We start from the raw sequence: 16,733 nt of genomic DNA, 5'->3' as shown, positions 1-16,733 counted from the left end.
ATTCTCTGTTTTACATGCTTTAGACTGTACAACATCACTTGTACTTGTATATGGAACTAATTACTCCTTGTATGTTATTTTGTGTTTTTACAGTCACGTGGTACCTGGTTACTGGATCACGATTTTAAACAATAATAACTGCACGTAAAGTGTTTCTGCGCATAACTATCTTAACCGAGAGATTATAAATATTAGCGGTTGAAGACGACAGAACTGATTCCAGCCGCCAGAGCGCGCTGCGCGAGACAAACAACAACATCAACATCCGGGTCACGAGCACATCGTCAGCGTCTCTCCAGAAAATGGCCAGCGTCAAGCAGCAGCGCGTTTGAAGTAGACCCGCGGCGCGGCGGTATGCGACAGCGGCGATGAGCAGCAGCAGCAGCAGCGGCTCCGCGGCGGAGATCGATCACGCGCAGCTGCTGGCGGAGCAGCTCGGCTCGCTGGTGGCGGGACAGCTCTACAGTGACGTCACCTTCCTGGTGGAGCACAAGCGCTTTCCCGCGCATCGCGTCATTCTGGCGGCAAGATGCCACTACTTCAGGTAGATCGGTTCCTCTGAGGTAACTGCTTCTGACCCTGGAGCGAGTAACGGACACCTCTGGGTCTGACCCGCGCGAACACCGACGTCCAAAGAGCCCAATTACTCGGGTTATTGAGCTCACTTCTTAATTCTTCTTGGAGTGAGATATGTTGGGGTTTTATATAAAGAGAGAAATAAACCTTTCGTTCTGTCTGACATCTGGACATAACTGCTGCATCACCAACCTTTCACCACAACAAGAACTGCATTTCAAAAATGTTGATACCAAACCAGCTGTAAAAGCTGGATATATGCAGTGTAGGGGTGTGAATCATCACAGGTTTCACGATTTGATTCAGTTACAATTATCATGTCAACTATTCGATAACACGATTATATGAAATTTATTGTGTGCATTTCTTATAAAATTTTATAAGAAGGCTACTTTTTAAAATAATAACAAATTAATAATAAATCAAAACAATTTAACCAAACCAGTTTTCAGAATCAGTTCTTCTGTACTTGTGTTTTTACGAAATGTGTCCAGATCTCAGATTGAAAAATAATGGGTGCATTTTTTAATACTTGCTTTGGTGTTTCACCTCCTTTCGCCATTTTTAAAGGGTTACTCCACCCCAAAATGAACATTTTGTCATTAATCACTCACCTTCATGTCGTTCCAAACCCGTAAAAGCTTTGTTTATCTTCAAAACACAATTTAAGATATTTTGGATGAAAACCGGGAGGTTTGTGACTCCCATTGACTGCCAAACTATTAACACTGTCAGGATCCAGAAACACATCGTCAGGATGCTCCATCTGACATCAGTGGCTCAATCTGAACTTTATAAAGAAGACAAAACAACAACTTTATTCAACAATTTGTCGTCTCTGTGTCAGCGTAGCACCATTTTGGAGAATATCCGCTGGACGCTGTTCTGTGTCAGCTGCACCACAAGGATACGCAGTTTGCGTTCAGCGGATATTCTCCAAAATGGTGCTACGCTGACACAGAGACGACAAATATTTTCATCCAAAATATCTTAAATTGTGTTTTGAAGATAAACAAAGCTTTTACGGGTTTGGAACGACATGAAGGTGAGTGATTAATGACAAAATGTTAATTTTGGGGTGGAGTAACCCTTTACGCTGGCGTGACGTCAGTAGACTATACTTGATTGTGATCTATCACTGCGTCGAAGCAGAATCGTCCACGTCTGCATCACGATGCATCATAGACCGCAGGGATGTGCATCTCATAACCGAGGCTGACACGATACATTAAAGATACATGAAGCAGCTACCGAAGCAATACGATACAATTCACCCGTATTACGATGCAATACGTTGCGATGGAAAAAATATGATGGCTTTTATGTCTTTGGTTCAGCAAATAAAAAATGAACTTAAGTGACTTCTGACGCCTCGAGGCTTGTTTCATAAAACAAGTCTACCAAATAGATTAACCCCTCTTAATCAGTTAGTCAACGTTAGAAGAGCTGTTTATCGTTCTGCACGTGGTGCATTGAGAGGAGACTGTATTATACCACTCAGACGGAGTAAGTTTAGTCAATCCGCATGTTCTGGTGAAGCTGCACGAGAGTGGAACCATAGAGATCTAGATACATGTAAGGTATTCAGGCTTCAATTAAAGAAATGGTTAACTAGTACTCGGTTATAAACATTAGAATTATATATTGGTGGCTGTCCTTTTTATTTTGGATTGTGTTATGTATTTGTTTTTATTATTGCATTCTATTGATTGTTCTTATTAATGTAGACACAATTAATTTAAACACCCCTAATGCAGTGTTTAATAAACCGCTGTTATAGCAAATTCTGCTGGGGTGAAATTTAGTGCAGACCCATATCGTGACGCATACCGTATCGTGATCAGTATCGTATCGTCACTCTGCTGTCTGTAGTCTGTGTGGCCGTTTTGTGAAATCAGCTGCGTGTTTTCTCCTCTTTGAGCGGGGTGTGATGTTCTCCGCAGGGCTCTGCTGTACGGCGGCATGAAGGAGTCTGAGCCGCAGGCCGAGGTGCGTCTGGAGGACACGCGGGCCGAAGCCTTCGGGATGCTGCTGCAGTATCTGTACACGGGCCGGGCCAGTCTCAGCGCCGCGCGCGAGGAGCTGCTGCTGGACTTCCTGGGCCTGGCCCACCGCTACGGCCTGCAGCCGCTGGAGGACTCCACGTCCGAGTTCCTGCGCACCGTGCTGAACTCACACAACGTGTGCCTGGTGCTGGACGCGGCCGCACTGTACTCGCTGAGCGCCCTCGCCGCCGCCTGCTGCTGCTACATGGACCGGCACGCTCCGGACCTGCTGCGGGCCGACACGCTCCTCACGCTCTCCAAGGTAGTGTGTGTAAATGATGGTGAGAAGTCTTCTGACTGTATCGCTTGTGCAGCGCTGTATAATCCGGCTGTGAACAGAGTTATTTGTGTTCCTCGCTGAACTCAAGCGCTTCACACTGGATCTCACAGCTCTGTTTAGTGTCGCGTGACCGAGACTCGTCAGCGAGTCACACATCTGCTCTCCTGACGCTCGCAACCGCTGCGCTGTCGTTTGAACTCTGAGCCGAGCGATAAACGCTACATGTGTTGCGCTTCAGATGAGTCGCGCTGTTTCCTTCTGCTTCTGGTGCAGAAACATTATATCGAACTCTTGTTATCGGTTTATCAAGCAAAATTATATCACGATAATTATCGTTATCGATTTATCACCCAGCCCTGTATTGAACTATGTAAATATTGATTTCTGTTAGATGGAAAGCCTATTTGCAGTGATATTGGAGGATAATAAATCCCCAATAAGCTCAGTGATGTAACACTGGACATATATATGAGGGGCTGGTTGGTTATAATTTTCCACTCCAACTAAAAAAATGATAGCTGCTCAAAAACTGTGATTAATCAGCTGGTTAATTACGGTGATTACATGTTATTTAATTTAAATGTTTACTCTATTAATGTAATAAAGTTTACAACAAATGCAGCAAATAAATCAAAAGATAAGACTATATCGTATGACAGGCATGATTTTCTCATTGAATGTCATTCAGAATGGTCACATTCTTGAAGTGGCACTAAATATCACTGAGATAAGTGGGAGAAGCTACTGAATATAATAATTTTCATATATAATGAATTACTGTTGAACTCACACAATAAATGCGTCATTGCTTTCAGAGGTGGATGCTGCTGTCGTGTACGACAATTATAGAGAAATACTTTTACGACAGACTTTGCTCGGGCATTTCAGACTGACCAGAACAACATGTCAGATGCTGTGAGTGAGCTCGGTCCTCTGGTTAGTCAGGTTTTGCCGTCCCGTAGCGCAAAGACACATGATGTTTCTGATGCGCACGGAGGAATTTATTTGGTGAATGTGTTTCCATCTCCCGTTATTCACATTAACCCTTGTTCTCCTGCAGGCGGCTCTGCTGACCGTCGTCCGGCGCGACTCTTTTGCGGCCAGCGAGCGGGAGATCTTCCAGGCTTTGGCCCGCTGGTGTCGGCAGAACGGCGACGGCACGGACACACAGGAAGTGATGTCAGCGGTGCGTCTGCCGCTCATGACGCTGACCGAGATGCTGAACGTGGTGCGACCGTCGGGTCTGGTTAGTCCCGATGACCTTCTGGACGCCATCAAGACGCGCTCGGAAACCCGAGACATGGACCTGAACCACCGCGGCATGCTGGGTAAGTCAGCAAACACACAGCTCTCCTGCAGAACCTCAGACTGGTTCAGTTTGAGCTCATCTCAGCGCTGACCGTCTCTGTTCAGAGATCAGCAAGCAGAAAAAATGTCCCTACAAGGATAGTAAAACCTGACATTTTTGACAGGGAAAAAAAAGATTAAAAATAGTGAATGATGTTTATCTGAAAGTGTAAGAATGCAAACAGGTTTTCTGTAAGGGGCAGGTTTAGGGTTAGAGGATAGAAAACATAATTTGGTCAGTATAAAAGTAATAGAAGTCTTTGTGAAGTCCCCACAATTCACAGAAACAAACGTGTGTGCGTGTGTGTGTGTGTGCGTGTGCGTGTGTGTGTGTGTGTGTGTGTGTGTGTGTGTGTGTGTGTGTGTGTGTGTGTGTGTGTGTGTGTGTGTGTAGTTCCGGAGGAGAACATCGCCACGATGAAGTACGGTGCTCAGGTGGTCAAAGGCGAGCTGAAGTCGGCGCTGCTCGACGGAGACACGCAGAACTACGATCTGGACCACGGCTTCTCCAGACACCCCATCGAGGAGGAGGGGCGCTCCGGGCTCCAGGTCAAACTCGGCCAGGCCTTCATCATCAACCACATGCGCATGCTGCTGTGGGACCGGGACAGCCGGTGAGCCTCCGCACTAGGGGTGTGCACCAATAGTCAAACATTAGAAGATGCAGTCTGTAATTATTCAAACAATAAAAACACTTTTTGAATTTTACTATTTGTTGATTTGCTGGCCGTAAATGCAGGGAATCCATGATAAATCCTAAGCAGTTATAACTACATGCACTGTGTGGCGCTGTGGAGCGTGTGCAGGTTGATAGTATTTGATCACAGAATGTCGTCATCTGCCTCTCAAAGTTTGGATTTACTTTGATCTGAATGATCTGACTAAATGTAATTACTTCTGATCAAATGAACTAGTGAAACTGGTTTATCATAATATCACCTCCACAATGAGAAATCAGATGAAATCCAAACACGGTGGACTGAGGAAAGACTGCAGGTGAGCGCGAGTGAGCCGAGAAGACAGCGCATCTGATCGTGAAATGATCTTGAGACGCATATAAAGGTTCCTCGAGGGAGAGTGGTTTAACACAAAGCGCTAAGAAACTGTTAGCACACGTTATCTTTGTCAGCGCGTTCTTATTGTTATCAAACTGAGGAACAGACTTTCACCCGAGCATGTGGATGTTATAGTTTCTCTCAGGATTAATACGTGAAACAATGTAAACACAATAAATATAGGCCGACTCGAGTACATGTAGCCTACGTTCTGTACCGTAATTGGCACAGTCTGCTTGATCTTGAATGCTTTTTTAATGTTTTTTTTTGTTTTGTTTCCGCATGTTTTCAACCAAAATAAAACCTTGTGATATAACGTAACGTTGTTGTAGAACATTGTTGTGTAACAGCTAATCATAAGCTTGTTCAGAAATCGTGACAAAAAGTAGATAATTAAAAATGATGTCTTTCTTATTAAACCTCGTTTAACCTTGAATATTCGTTTTTTTATGAGCCTAAATATTCGAATGCAAACTTTTTGGAAAATGCCCATCCCTGCTCCTCACATCTCGCTCCAGATCAGCACGCTCCATACTGCAGATCATGTGCATCTGAGGAGACTAAACTGTTTGTTACACTGTTCAGGGTTTACCACTGAATTTCTGCTATTTCTGACACAAGCTTCACCTGTCAGACACTGAATCTGCATTTTCAAATAATGGGGGAGGTGCATAACCATTTAAAATCTTAAAAATCAAGCAAGCATCGACCAAATGTTTAATATTGTCAAAACTCAGTAAATTGTCTTTGAACTATATTGCAATAATGACCGCTGATTTTAAAATTGTTGTGCTCGCTTGTGACCAACTAGTTTGTTTTATTTTCTTCATAACACCATTCCAGCATCTATAGCTGTATTCATCGTGAGAACCAGTTAAATCATACACAAGTCAATGTGACCAACTAGTATAACAAAATGCAATATGAGAAAAGATCAAGATAAAGTTTTGCTGCCTCTATTAAGTATGGTCTTATATGCCTGAAGTTAACCATATTAACTGTAATAATATTGGCTACCTTTTCGGCATGTTGTGAATCTACAATTACTCCTAAATATTTAAAATCAGAAACAACCTTGAGATTTTCTCCTTTAACAAATCACTGTTGGTTTTTGTGAAAAGAACATAAACAGTTTTGCTTGTATTCAAATGTAGATACGAGTTACTTAGCCAATCAGCAACATGGACCGATGCCTCAGTTAGGTAATTTGCTGCTTGTTGTTTGTTTTTAGCATGCACATATAAAACTCTGTCATCAGCAACCTTCAATGCTAACAGATGGACAGACTAGCGGCAAGTCATTAATATATTAACTAAACAGGATAAGGCCCAGAATTGATCCTTGAGGTACTCCAATATTACAGTTTAGATACACTGATTGACTATTACCAAGATGCACACTTTGCCTCCTATTTGATAAGTATGAAGTCATTCATTTAATAGCTTTAATTTATTTATTTAGTCTGCATACTTCCTTTAATTATTACTATACTATTATATCAACTTTAAAGTTATTTAAATAGTAGTTTACGGTCATTTTAGGGTGTTACCGTGCACATTGGTGTCGTTTCAAAACAACAGTGTGACCTGAACAATGTAGTTCTGTTCTAATATCAGAATTATTACGGTATGGAGGATTTCAAGCTGTTGCTAAACGAACTGTGTTTTGTTTGAGCTGGTTGTGTTTGGTGTGTGGCAGCTGATCGTGAGTTGTTCTTCCTCTCCTGTAGCTCGTACTCGTACTACATCGAGGTGTCTGTGGATGAGCTGGACTGGGTTCGAGTGGTGGATCACTCCAGGTTCCTGTGCCGCTCCTGGCAGAACCTCTTCTTCTCTCCTCGGGTCTGCAGGTAAAGCGCCGTGGAGATCACACGCTCTCCGGCACATTTCCGCTCATTCTGGCCAAGAACTGCCAGTTTCAGGTGTTATGGGCTTCAGAAACCACTGGTGACAGCATGTGAACCAATCCAGCGAGCAATCATTACAATAAATCAGAGACGAGAATGAAAACTGCTCACTTTTTGTCCTGATTTGATAGAAGAGGAGCTATAAACAGGAGTATAAGTAATTTGTGACCCTGGACCACAAAACCAGTCGTAAGGGTCATTTTTTCAAATTGATACTGAAACATCATCTAAAAGGTGAATGAATAAGTTTTGATATATTTACGGTAGGAATTGTAAAAAAATATCTTCATGGAACATGATCTTTAATTAATATCCTAATGATTTTTGGCGTAAAAGAAAAATGTATAATTTTGACCCATACAATGTATTGTTGGCTATTGCTACAAATATGCCTGTGCTGCTTATGACTGCTTTTGTGCTGCAGGGACACATATCATGTTATTATCCACCTTGTTCATGTAAAAATGCTGACCAAATAACACGAGTTCAGGGTGAAACTCCTGAATAGCTGTGGCATGGTGAGAGATGTGAAAGCGTGTGACGTGAGCAGAAGCACATCTGTTTTTACTGTTGCTCTTGTCTCAGGTACGTGAGGATTGTAGGAACACACAACACCGTCAATAAAGTCTTCCATCTGGTGGCCTTCGAGTGCATGTTCACCAGCCGTCCCTTCACTCTGGAGAGGGGGCTTGTGGGTAAGACGGTGTGTTGTGGTGCAGTGATTTCATCTGCTGTGCTGCGTCTGTGTTTGTGAGCGAATGTCCTGCGCGTGTCTGCAGTGCCGAGTGAAAACGTGGCCACGGTCTCGGCGTGTGCGAGTGTGATCGAGGGAGTGAGTCGCTGCAGAAACGCTCTCCTGAACGGAGACACACACAACTACGACTGGGACTCGGGCTACACCTGCCACCAGCTGGGCTCCGGAGCCATCGTCATCCAGCTGGCACAGCCCTACATCATCAGCTCGCTCAGGTGTGTCAGTGTGAGAGGCTATGTGCGCGTGCGTGTGTGTGTGTGCGTGTGTGTGTGTGTGAGTGAGTGTGTTAGGGTTAGAGTAAACAGACTGTTTCTGATTAAATAAAACTTGATGTCATATAATCATGAGTACAGGTGCATCTCAATAAATTAGAATGTCGTGGAAAAGTTCATTTATTTCAGTAATTCAACTCAAATTGTGAAACTCGTGTATTAAATAAATTCAGTGCACACAGACTGAAGTAGTTTAAGTCTTTGGTTCTTTTAATTGTGATGATTTTGGCTCACATTTAACAAAAACCCACCAATTCACTCTCAACAAATTAGAATACTTCATAAGACCAATAAAACAAACATTTTTAGTGAATTGTTGGCCTTCTGGAAAGTATGTTCATTTACTGTATATGTACTCAATACTTGGTAGGGGCTCCTTTTGCTTTAATTACTGCCTCAGTTCGGCGTGGCATGGAGGTGATCAGTTTGTGGCACTGCTGAGGTGGTAAGCCCAGGTTTCTTTGACAGTGGCCTTCAGCTCATCTGCATTTTTGGTCTCTTGTTTCTCATTTTCCTCTTGACAATACCCATAGATTCTCTATGGGGTTCAGGTCTGGTGAGTTTGCTGGCCAGTCAAGCACACCAACACCATGGTCATTTAACCAACTTTTGGTGCTTTTGGCAGTGTGGGCAGGTGCCAAATCCTGCTGGAAAATGAAATCAGCATCTTTAAAAAGCTGGTCAGCAGAAGGAAGCATGAAGTGCTCTAAATTTCTTGGTAAACGAGTGCAGTGACTTTGGTTTCAAAAACACAATGGACCAACACCAGCAGATGACATTGCACCCCAAATCATCACAGACTGTGGAAACTTAACACTGGACTTCAAGCAACTTGGGCTATGAGCTTCTCCACCTTCCTCCAGACTCTAGGACCTTGGTTTCCAAATGAAATACAAAACTTGCTCTCATCTGAAAAGAGGACTTTGGACCACTGGGCAACAGTCCAGTTCTTCTTCTCCTTAGCCCAGGTAAGATGCCTCTGATGTTGTCTGTGGTTCAGGAGTGGCTTAACAAGAGGAATACGACAACTGTAGCCAAATTCCTTGACACGTCTGTGTGTGGTGGCTCTTGATGCCTTGACCCCAGCCTCAGTCCATTCCTTGTGAAGTTCACCCAAATTCTTGAATGGATTTTGCTTGACAATCCTCATAAGGCTGCGGTTCTCTCGGTTGGTTGTGCATCTTTTTCTTCCACACTTTTCCTTCCACTCAACTTTCTGTTAACATGCTTGGATACAGCACTCTGTGAACAGCCAGCTTCTTTGGCAATGAATGTGTGTGGCTTACCCTCCTTGTGAAGGGTGTCAATGATTGTCTTCTGGACAACTGTCAGATCAGCAGTCTTCCCCATGATTGTGTAGCTAGTGAACCAAACTGAGAGACCATTTTGAAGGCTCAGGAAACCTTTGCAGGTGTTTTGAGTTGATTAGCTGATTGGCATGTCACCATATTCTAATTTGTTGAGATGTGAATTGGTGGGTTTTTGTTAAATGTGAGTCAAAATCATCACAATTAAAAGAACCAAAGACTTAAACTATTTCAGTCTGTGTGCACTGAATTTATTTAATACACGAGTTTCACAATTTGAGTTGAATTACTGAAATAAATGAATTTTTCCACGACATTCTAATTTATTGAGATGCACCTGTATGCTTTGATTTAAAGGCCAGAAGCTGTAGCTTACATGAATAAAAAAATCACAAAAATGATACTTGTAAATTAAATAATTTTATATATACTGATTTGTTCATTAATGTGTAATATGTTTTTTTTTTTTTAAACAAATTATGAGCTCTAAAAGATTTTCAGGATTTTCAAAACTCTCTTGCTTTAGACCATCTACAAATGTTAAATCTTAAAATAAAATGTTAAGGTTACAACTGCATCTCTCTGGGGGAAAATGCAGCGATTTGATAGTTTATAGTTATTTTCAAAGCTTCAATGTATTGTTATTATAAAATAACTTTATTGTTTATTTAATTCTAACAAATAAGTTCTTGTTATAAACTAACCAAAATGAAAAATAATTTTCTTATAATTTCCACACAGGAGAGACTTGTTGTTTCCAAACAATAGGAAATACAGTGAGGAAAATAAGTATTTGAACACCCTGCTATTTTGCAAGTTCTCCCACTTAGAAATCATGGAGGGGTCTGAAATTGTCATCGTAGGTGCATGTCCACTGTGAGAGACATAATCTAAAAAAAAATCCAGAAATCACAATGTATGATTTTTTAACTATTTATTTGTATGATACAGCTGCAAATAAGTATTTGAACACCTGAGAAAATGTTCTAGAGTTTTTCAGCAGGTTTGCACACACTGCAGGAGGGATTTTGGCCCACTCCTCCACACAGATCTTCTCTAGATCAGTCAGGTTTCTGGCCTGTCGCTGAGAAACACGGAGTTTGAGCTCCCTCAAAGATTCTCTATTGGGTTTAGGTCTGGAGACTGGCTAGGCCACGCCAGAACCTTGATATGCTTCTTACAGAGCCACTCCTTGGTTATCCTGGCTGTGTGCTTGGTCATTGTCATGTTGGAAGACCCAGCCTCGACCCATCTTCAATGCTCTAACTGAGGGAAGGAGGTTGTTCCCCAAAATCTCGCAATACATGGCCCCGGTCATCCTCTCCTTAATACAGTGCAGTCGCCCTGTCCCATGTGCAGAAAAACACCCCAAAGCATGATGCTACCACCCCATGCTTCACAGTAGGGATGGTGTTCTTGGGATGGTACTCATCATTCTTCTTCCTCCAAACACGTTTAGTGGAATTATGACCAAAAGTTCTATTTTGGTCTCATCTGACCACATGACTTTCTCCCATGACTCCTCTGGATCATCCAAATGGTCATTGGCAAACTTAAGTCGGGCCTGGACATGTGCTGGTTTAAGCAGGGGAACCTTCCGTGCCATGCATGATTTCAAACCATGACGTCTTAGTGTATTACCAACAGTAACCTTGGAAGCGGTGGTCCCAGCTCTTTTCAGGTCATTGACCAGCTCCTCCCGTGTAGTTCTGGGCTGATTTCTCACCTTTCTTAGGATCATTGAGACCCCACGAGGTGAGATCTTGCATGGAGCCCCAGTCCGAGGGAGATTGACAGTCATGTTTAGCTTCTTCCATTTTCTAATGATTGCTCCAACAGTGGACCTTTTTCACCAAGCTGCTTGGCAATTTCCCGTAGCCCTTTCCAGCCTTGTGGAGGTGTACAATTTTGTCTCTAGTGTCTTTGGACAGCTCTTTGGTCTTGGCCATGTTAGTAGTTGGATTCTTACTGATTGTATGGGGTGGACAGGTGTCTTTATGCAGCTAACGACCTCAAACAGGTGCATCTAATTTAGGATAATAAATGGAGTGGAGGTGGACATTTTAAAGGCAGACTAACAGGTCTTTGAGGGTCAGAATTCTAGCTGATAGACAGGTGTTCAAATACTTATTTGCAGCTGTATCATACAAATAAATAGTTAAAAAATCATACATTGTGATTTCTGGATTTTTTTTTTTTAGATTATGTCTCTCACAGTGGACATGCACCTACGATGACAATTTCAGACCCCTCCATGATTTCTAAGTGGGAGAACTTGCAAAATAGCAGGGTGTTCAAATACTTATTTTCCTCACTGTATATCAGTATTGGCTATTGGTCAAAATGAGTTGAAAAATATCGCCATATTGGCAAAAATCCAATATCGTGCAATTCCAATCATTCGTAAATAGGGCGCTCGTGCACGCTCATTCACAATTAGCGTAATCCCCTCATATTAATTACAGCTACGCAAATTGCATGTCCAGGAACGCAGTGAAATATTCTGGACACAGGTTTGGCTCCAGTATATTGCATAGATGCAAAAAAAAAAAATACTGGATAAAAAAATAATAATGAATAAAAATATTTAAATAATAACCAGAAATATTAACTTGTTCAGTTGTTGTACAAGTAGGATGATTGGTCGGTGTAGCATTAGTCCCGCCCCTCCTCCATTGATTGGACAGCTGGGTAAAAGTGGTTTTATCCAAAGTTGTACAGTTCCAAAATAAAAATAAAAAAAAGATAGAAAGAAAAAAAGACAGGGCAAACGATCTTGTGAAATATTATTATGGTACTGCATCAAAATGCAGTGTCATCAGTTTGCCAAAAATAAACAATGTTTTACGTTTTTTCTCCAGTAAAAGCTCTTTTAGTGTAATTGTAGAAACGTCCAGCTTCAGCTGCTGCTTCAGTGTCTTTCTTGCTGTCAAATCGTGACTGATTTTGATCAAGTAAGCGTTAGAATAACTGCAGTCATGTCTCCAGATGAACACTTACTGGACTGAAGCAGCTCAGCTTTACTTGATTCTCCATCAATCATTTTCTAGAAACAGAGCGTCTCAAATCTGATCCTCAGGATCTTTTGAGGAGCTTTACTCTCACTGTTCCTCAGCGGAGGAATGATCTTCATCTCATCTTCTGAGGAGCGTTTATCTCTTCATCTCTCCATCAGCACTGCATTATATGTTTGGATCATTTACATCTCATCTTACTGAGACATATTACTGGAGATATAGAGCGACTGCTGATATTTAGATCATTTTATGTAAATATCTGCTGTACTGTTATAAAGATCTCATTGATTTACAAGCATCAGAATTTCAGCGTATAAATTGCATAAAACTGATCCGTTTTTTCCTCCATATTCTCACAGTATCAGATTATACGAGCCATGATGAAACCAGATGCATCAAATATGATCCTCAACATAATATGATCCTTTTTTTCCCTAAGAGTTCAATAAATGTTACCTAAAGGTTAAATGTAAATAAAATGCTGTGTTGGCAGGGCAAGTGCATTTATTAAGAAAGCGTGTAGTGTAAAGGTGAGTGGAGCACGGTGGAGACACGAGAGGCTCATCCCGACCCTGACTGCAGCGCTGAAGGCCGTCTGAGTGTCACGGACGCTAGTGATGTGTTTGTGCTGTTGCAGGCTGCTGCTGTGGGACTGTGACGAGCGCTCCTACAGCTACTACATCGAGCTGTCCACCGACCAGCAGCACTGGACCAGAGTGCTGGACCGGACCGCCGTGGCCTGCCGGTGAGCGCCGTCCTCCACACCACACTGGACTCAGAGATACAGACCTCAGGAAAGACTCAGTGCCTTTAGAGAGGGGCATTATGATGTTTGAATAAATCTGACATGTAAACAAGCTTAATTACAGCCACAGATTATTTCTACAAATCAGAGTAAAAACATATCATTATTAAAAAGTCCATATTAGAACTGCCTTATGTGCAATTTCTTGATTATTAAATAAACTTGATTAATTGTTACACTACCAGTCAAATGTTTTTGAACAGTAAGATTTTAATGTTTTTTAAAAGAAGTCTCTTCTGTTCACCAAGCCTGCATTTATTTGATCCAAAATACAGCAAAAACCGTAACATTATGAAATATTTTTACTATTTAAAATAACTGTTTCTATTTGAATACATTTAAAAATGTAATTTATTGTGCTTTCAAAGCTGTATTTTCAGCATCATTACACATGATTCTTCAGAAATCATTCTAATATGCTGATTTGTTGCTCAAAAAACAATTATTAATATTATTATGTTGAAAACAGCTGAGTAGAATTTTTTCAGGTTTCTTTGATGAATAGAAAGTTCAGTAGAACAGCATTTATCAGAAATAGAAATCTTGTCTTTATCATCACTTTTGATCAATTTAAAGCATCCTTGCTAATTAAAAGTATTAATTTCTAGAATCTCTTTCCCACAAAAAAGATAAATAAATAAATTATACTGACTCCAAGCTTTTGAATGTTATAGTTTATAATGTTACAAAAGCTTTTTATTTCAGATAAATGCTGATCTTTGGATCTTTCTATTCATCACAGAATCCTGAAAAAAATACTGTTTTAAATATTGATAATAACAATAATAAATGTTTGTTGAGCAGCAAATCAGCATATTAGAATGATTTCTGAAGATCATGTGACGCTGAAGACTGGAGTAATGATGCTGAAAATACAGCTGCGTCACAGAAATAAATTACATTTTAACAGATAAATAGTAAAAATATTTCACAATGTTGCTGTTTTTGCTGTACTTCGGATCAAATAAATGCAGTTTAAAATGGTTTGACTGTAGTGTGTTTCCTGCTGAGTGTTGGTGTGAGTGCGGCTGTAGCTGTAGCTGTAAGAGCAGGTTTCAGTCCTCTCTCTCCGTCAGGTCCTGGCAGACGCTCTCGTTCGACAAGCAGCCCGCGGCGTTCGTTCGGATCGTGGGAACACACAACACTGCCAACGAGGTGAGAGCAGCGAGTGGAGAAACTCAGCACAGCACAGCGCTGGCCGTCTCTGACCTCCTTCCCATGATTCCTGCAGGTCTTTCACTGCGTGCACTTCGAGTGTCCGGCGCAGCTGGCCCCGGCCCCGGCCCCGGCCCCGGCCCCGCTCCGTCCTCGTGACGCTCCTCCGGGGAGCAGACCACTCTTCATCACACCTCCGCGCTCTGAGTGAGCTCCGCTGCATCGCCCGGGGCTTATGGGCCGATTTTGTTCTGTTTTTATGTTATTTATTAGATTGTTTACTTATTATTAGAGCTGTCAAACGATTAATCGCATCCCAGACAAAAGTTTTTGTTTACGTAATGTATGTGTGTGTACTCTGTTTATTATGTATATATAAAGACACACACATGCACGTATATATTTAAGAAATATGTTATGTTTATATATTAAATATGTTTATATTGTTATATGAATATAAATATATCCATATAAATACATGTAAATATTTTCAAAATGTATGATGTATGTGTCTTTACATATACACAGTGCACACACGTATATTATGTAAACAAAAACATTTAATTTGGATGCTATTAATCGTTTGACAGCTCTATTTATTGTAAATGTCAGTTGATCTGAAGCATCATAATTCATATTTATTAAATTAAGAGTTTTTGTCTTATAATATATTGAGTTTTGGTGATGACGTCACACTATAGCATCGGTAGCGGACTGACACACTTCTTTTTAGTTAGATCCATCTGAGTGTATTAACACATCTGATCCTAACTGAATCAAAGTATAAGTGATATTTTACTCTGCTCAGTGTTGTATTTCTAGACTTTTTTACCTGCGGTGATGAACACAGTAGGAGTAGATGTAGTTTGATAGATGGATCCTGAGCTCTCTGAGAGTCACTGGTCTTCCAGAGTCTGTGTTTGCTCTGGGCTCTGATGCTGCTCGAGACACACACACACACACACACACACTCACACACTCACAGATGTTCGTTTTTGTGAAAAGTGGGGACTCTCCATAGGCGTAATGGTTTTTATACTGTACTTACTGTATGTGCTATTGCTCTACACCAACTCTACACCTAAACCTACCCCTTACAGGAGACTGTCTGCTATTTCAGATGTTCAATACACTCCATTCTGTGTGATTTATAAGCGTTTTGAAAAGTGGGGACATGGAGTAATGTCCTGAAAAGTCACCTTCTCCTTGTAATACCTGTCATACCCTTGTTATTATACACATCTATGTCCTGATTTGTCACAAAAAAAACACACACTCACACGCTCTCTCTCTCTCTCACTCACTCACACACACATACGCACACGTTTTGTAAATCTGTAAATAGACTCATTTTGAGGTTGTGTGTATTTCTCTGGGTTTGTATCTGCTGAGCTCATCATTAAAGTGTTCTCACTAAAGATATGTGATGTTTTGAGTTCAGCATGTGACCGGTGAGCCCTGCGCTGTGTTCACTGTCAGACTTCAGGGCAGATTCACCAAGACTGCACCTGCTTGAATAAATCAGTAAAAAAGGTCATCATAATTGCTTGCCATTCTGAGTTTATATATCACGATTTCCAACTTCTCAGAATGACGAGTTCAGCCAAGCTTACCACATCTCTCAGCTCTGACTCTCTTCTGAATGCAAGAAAAAGGTCTGGACTGTGAGATGTTAGCGTGCTAATGGTAAGCTTGGCTGAACTCGTCATTCTGAGAAGTCGGAAATCGTGATATAAGTTGCAATTACCTTTTTTATTCTGTAGCAGGAACAAAATAATAAAATAAAAGCAGAATTGCTGTAACTCCGACTTCTGAGTTTACATCTTGTTTAATCTACATACAGATTCAACTTTTGCTCACTTTTTGTGTATTTACATTCAATAGTATATTTATGCAGTGACTTAATGATATAAAACCCAAAAATCATGTTTATAAGACAATGAAAAATCACAAAACACATTTTGAATAATTAAAGCATTAAGATTACTCCAAAAGGACGATCCCAAAACAGATGACTTACAGTTTTGGGCAAATATTTACAAAAAGAGCAGGATGGTCAATGTTATTTTTATGTTTTTGTAATGTTTAACAGGGTCAAACCTGTGAATAGTTTTAGAAGATAATTCTTTCCATTTTGAAAAAAAAAAAAGGTACTGACCATGCATGTGGTCAAATAATATTATCATAAATCCAGGTCCAAAAAAGCAGTAATCA

General features: G+C 41.0%; 1 protein-coding gene across 2 annotated transcripts; it reads left to right on the top strand.

The window, feature by feature from the left end:
• The first annotated feature begins 207 nt into the window (after positions 1–207).
• LOC131527053 (BTB/POZ domain-containing protein 9-like) lies at positions 208–15,937 on the top strand. 2 transcript variants are annotated; one of them, XM_058755890.1, is made up of 10 exons: positions 208–544; positions 2,520–2,883; positions 3,962–4,229; positions 4,643–4,862; positions 7,033–7,152; positions 7,795–7,904; positions 7,989–8,178; positions 13,197–13,304; positions 14,441–14,519; positions 14,596–15,937. In XM_058755890.1, exons 1-10 carry the CDS (start codon positions 369–371, stop codon positions 14,728–14,730), a joined length of 1,770 nt encoding a protein of 589 aa, XP_058611873.1. In that variant the 5' UTR covers positions 208–368; the 3' UTR covers positions 14,731–15,937. The 2 variants fall into 2 exon arrangements, with proteins under 2 accessions (XP_058611873.1, XP_058611874.1); XM_058755891.1 differs by having other exon boundaries at positions 431–563.
• Positions 15,938–16,733: the final 796 nt, after the last annotated feature.

This window comes from Onychostoma macrolepis, chromosome 20, assembly GCF_012432095.1.
Source record: "Onychostoma macrolepis isolate SWU-2019 chromosome 20, ASM1243209v1, whole genome shotgun sequence".
NCBI lineage: Eukaryota > Metazoa > Chordata > Actinopteri > Cypriniformes > Cyprinidae > Onychostoma > Onychostoma macrolepis.
The sequence above is the reverse complement of the archived record's forward strand: the minus strand, read 5'-3'. Positions and strand labels throughout refer to the sequence as shown.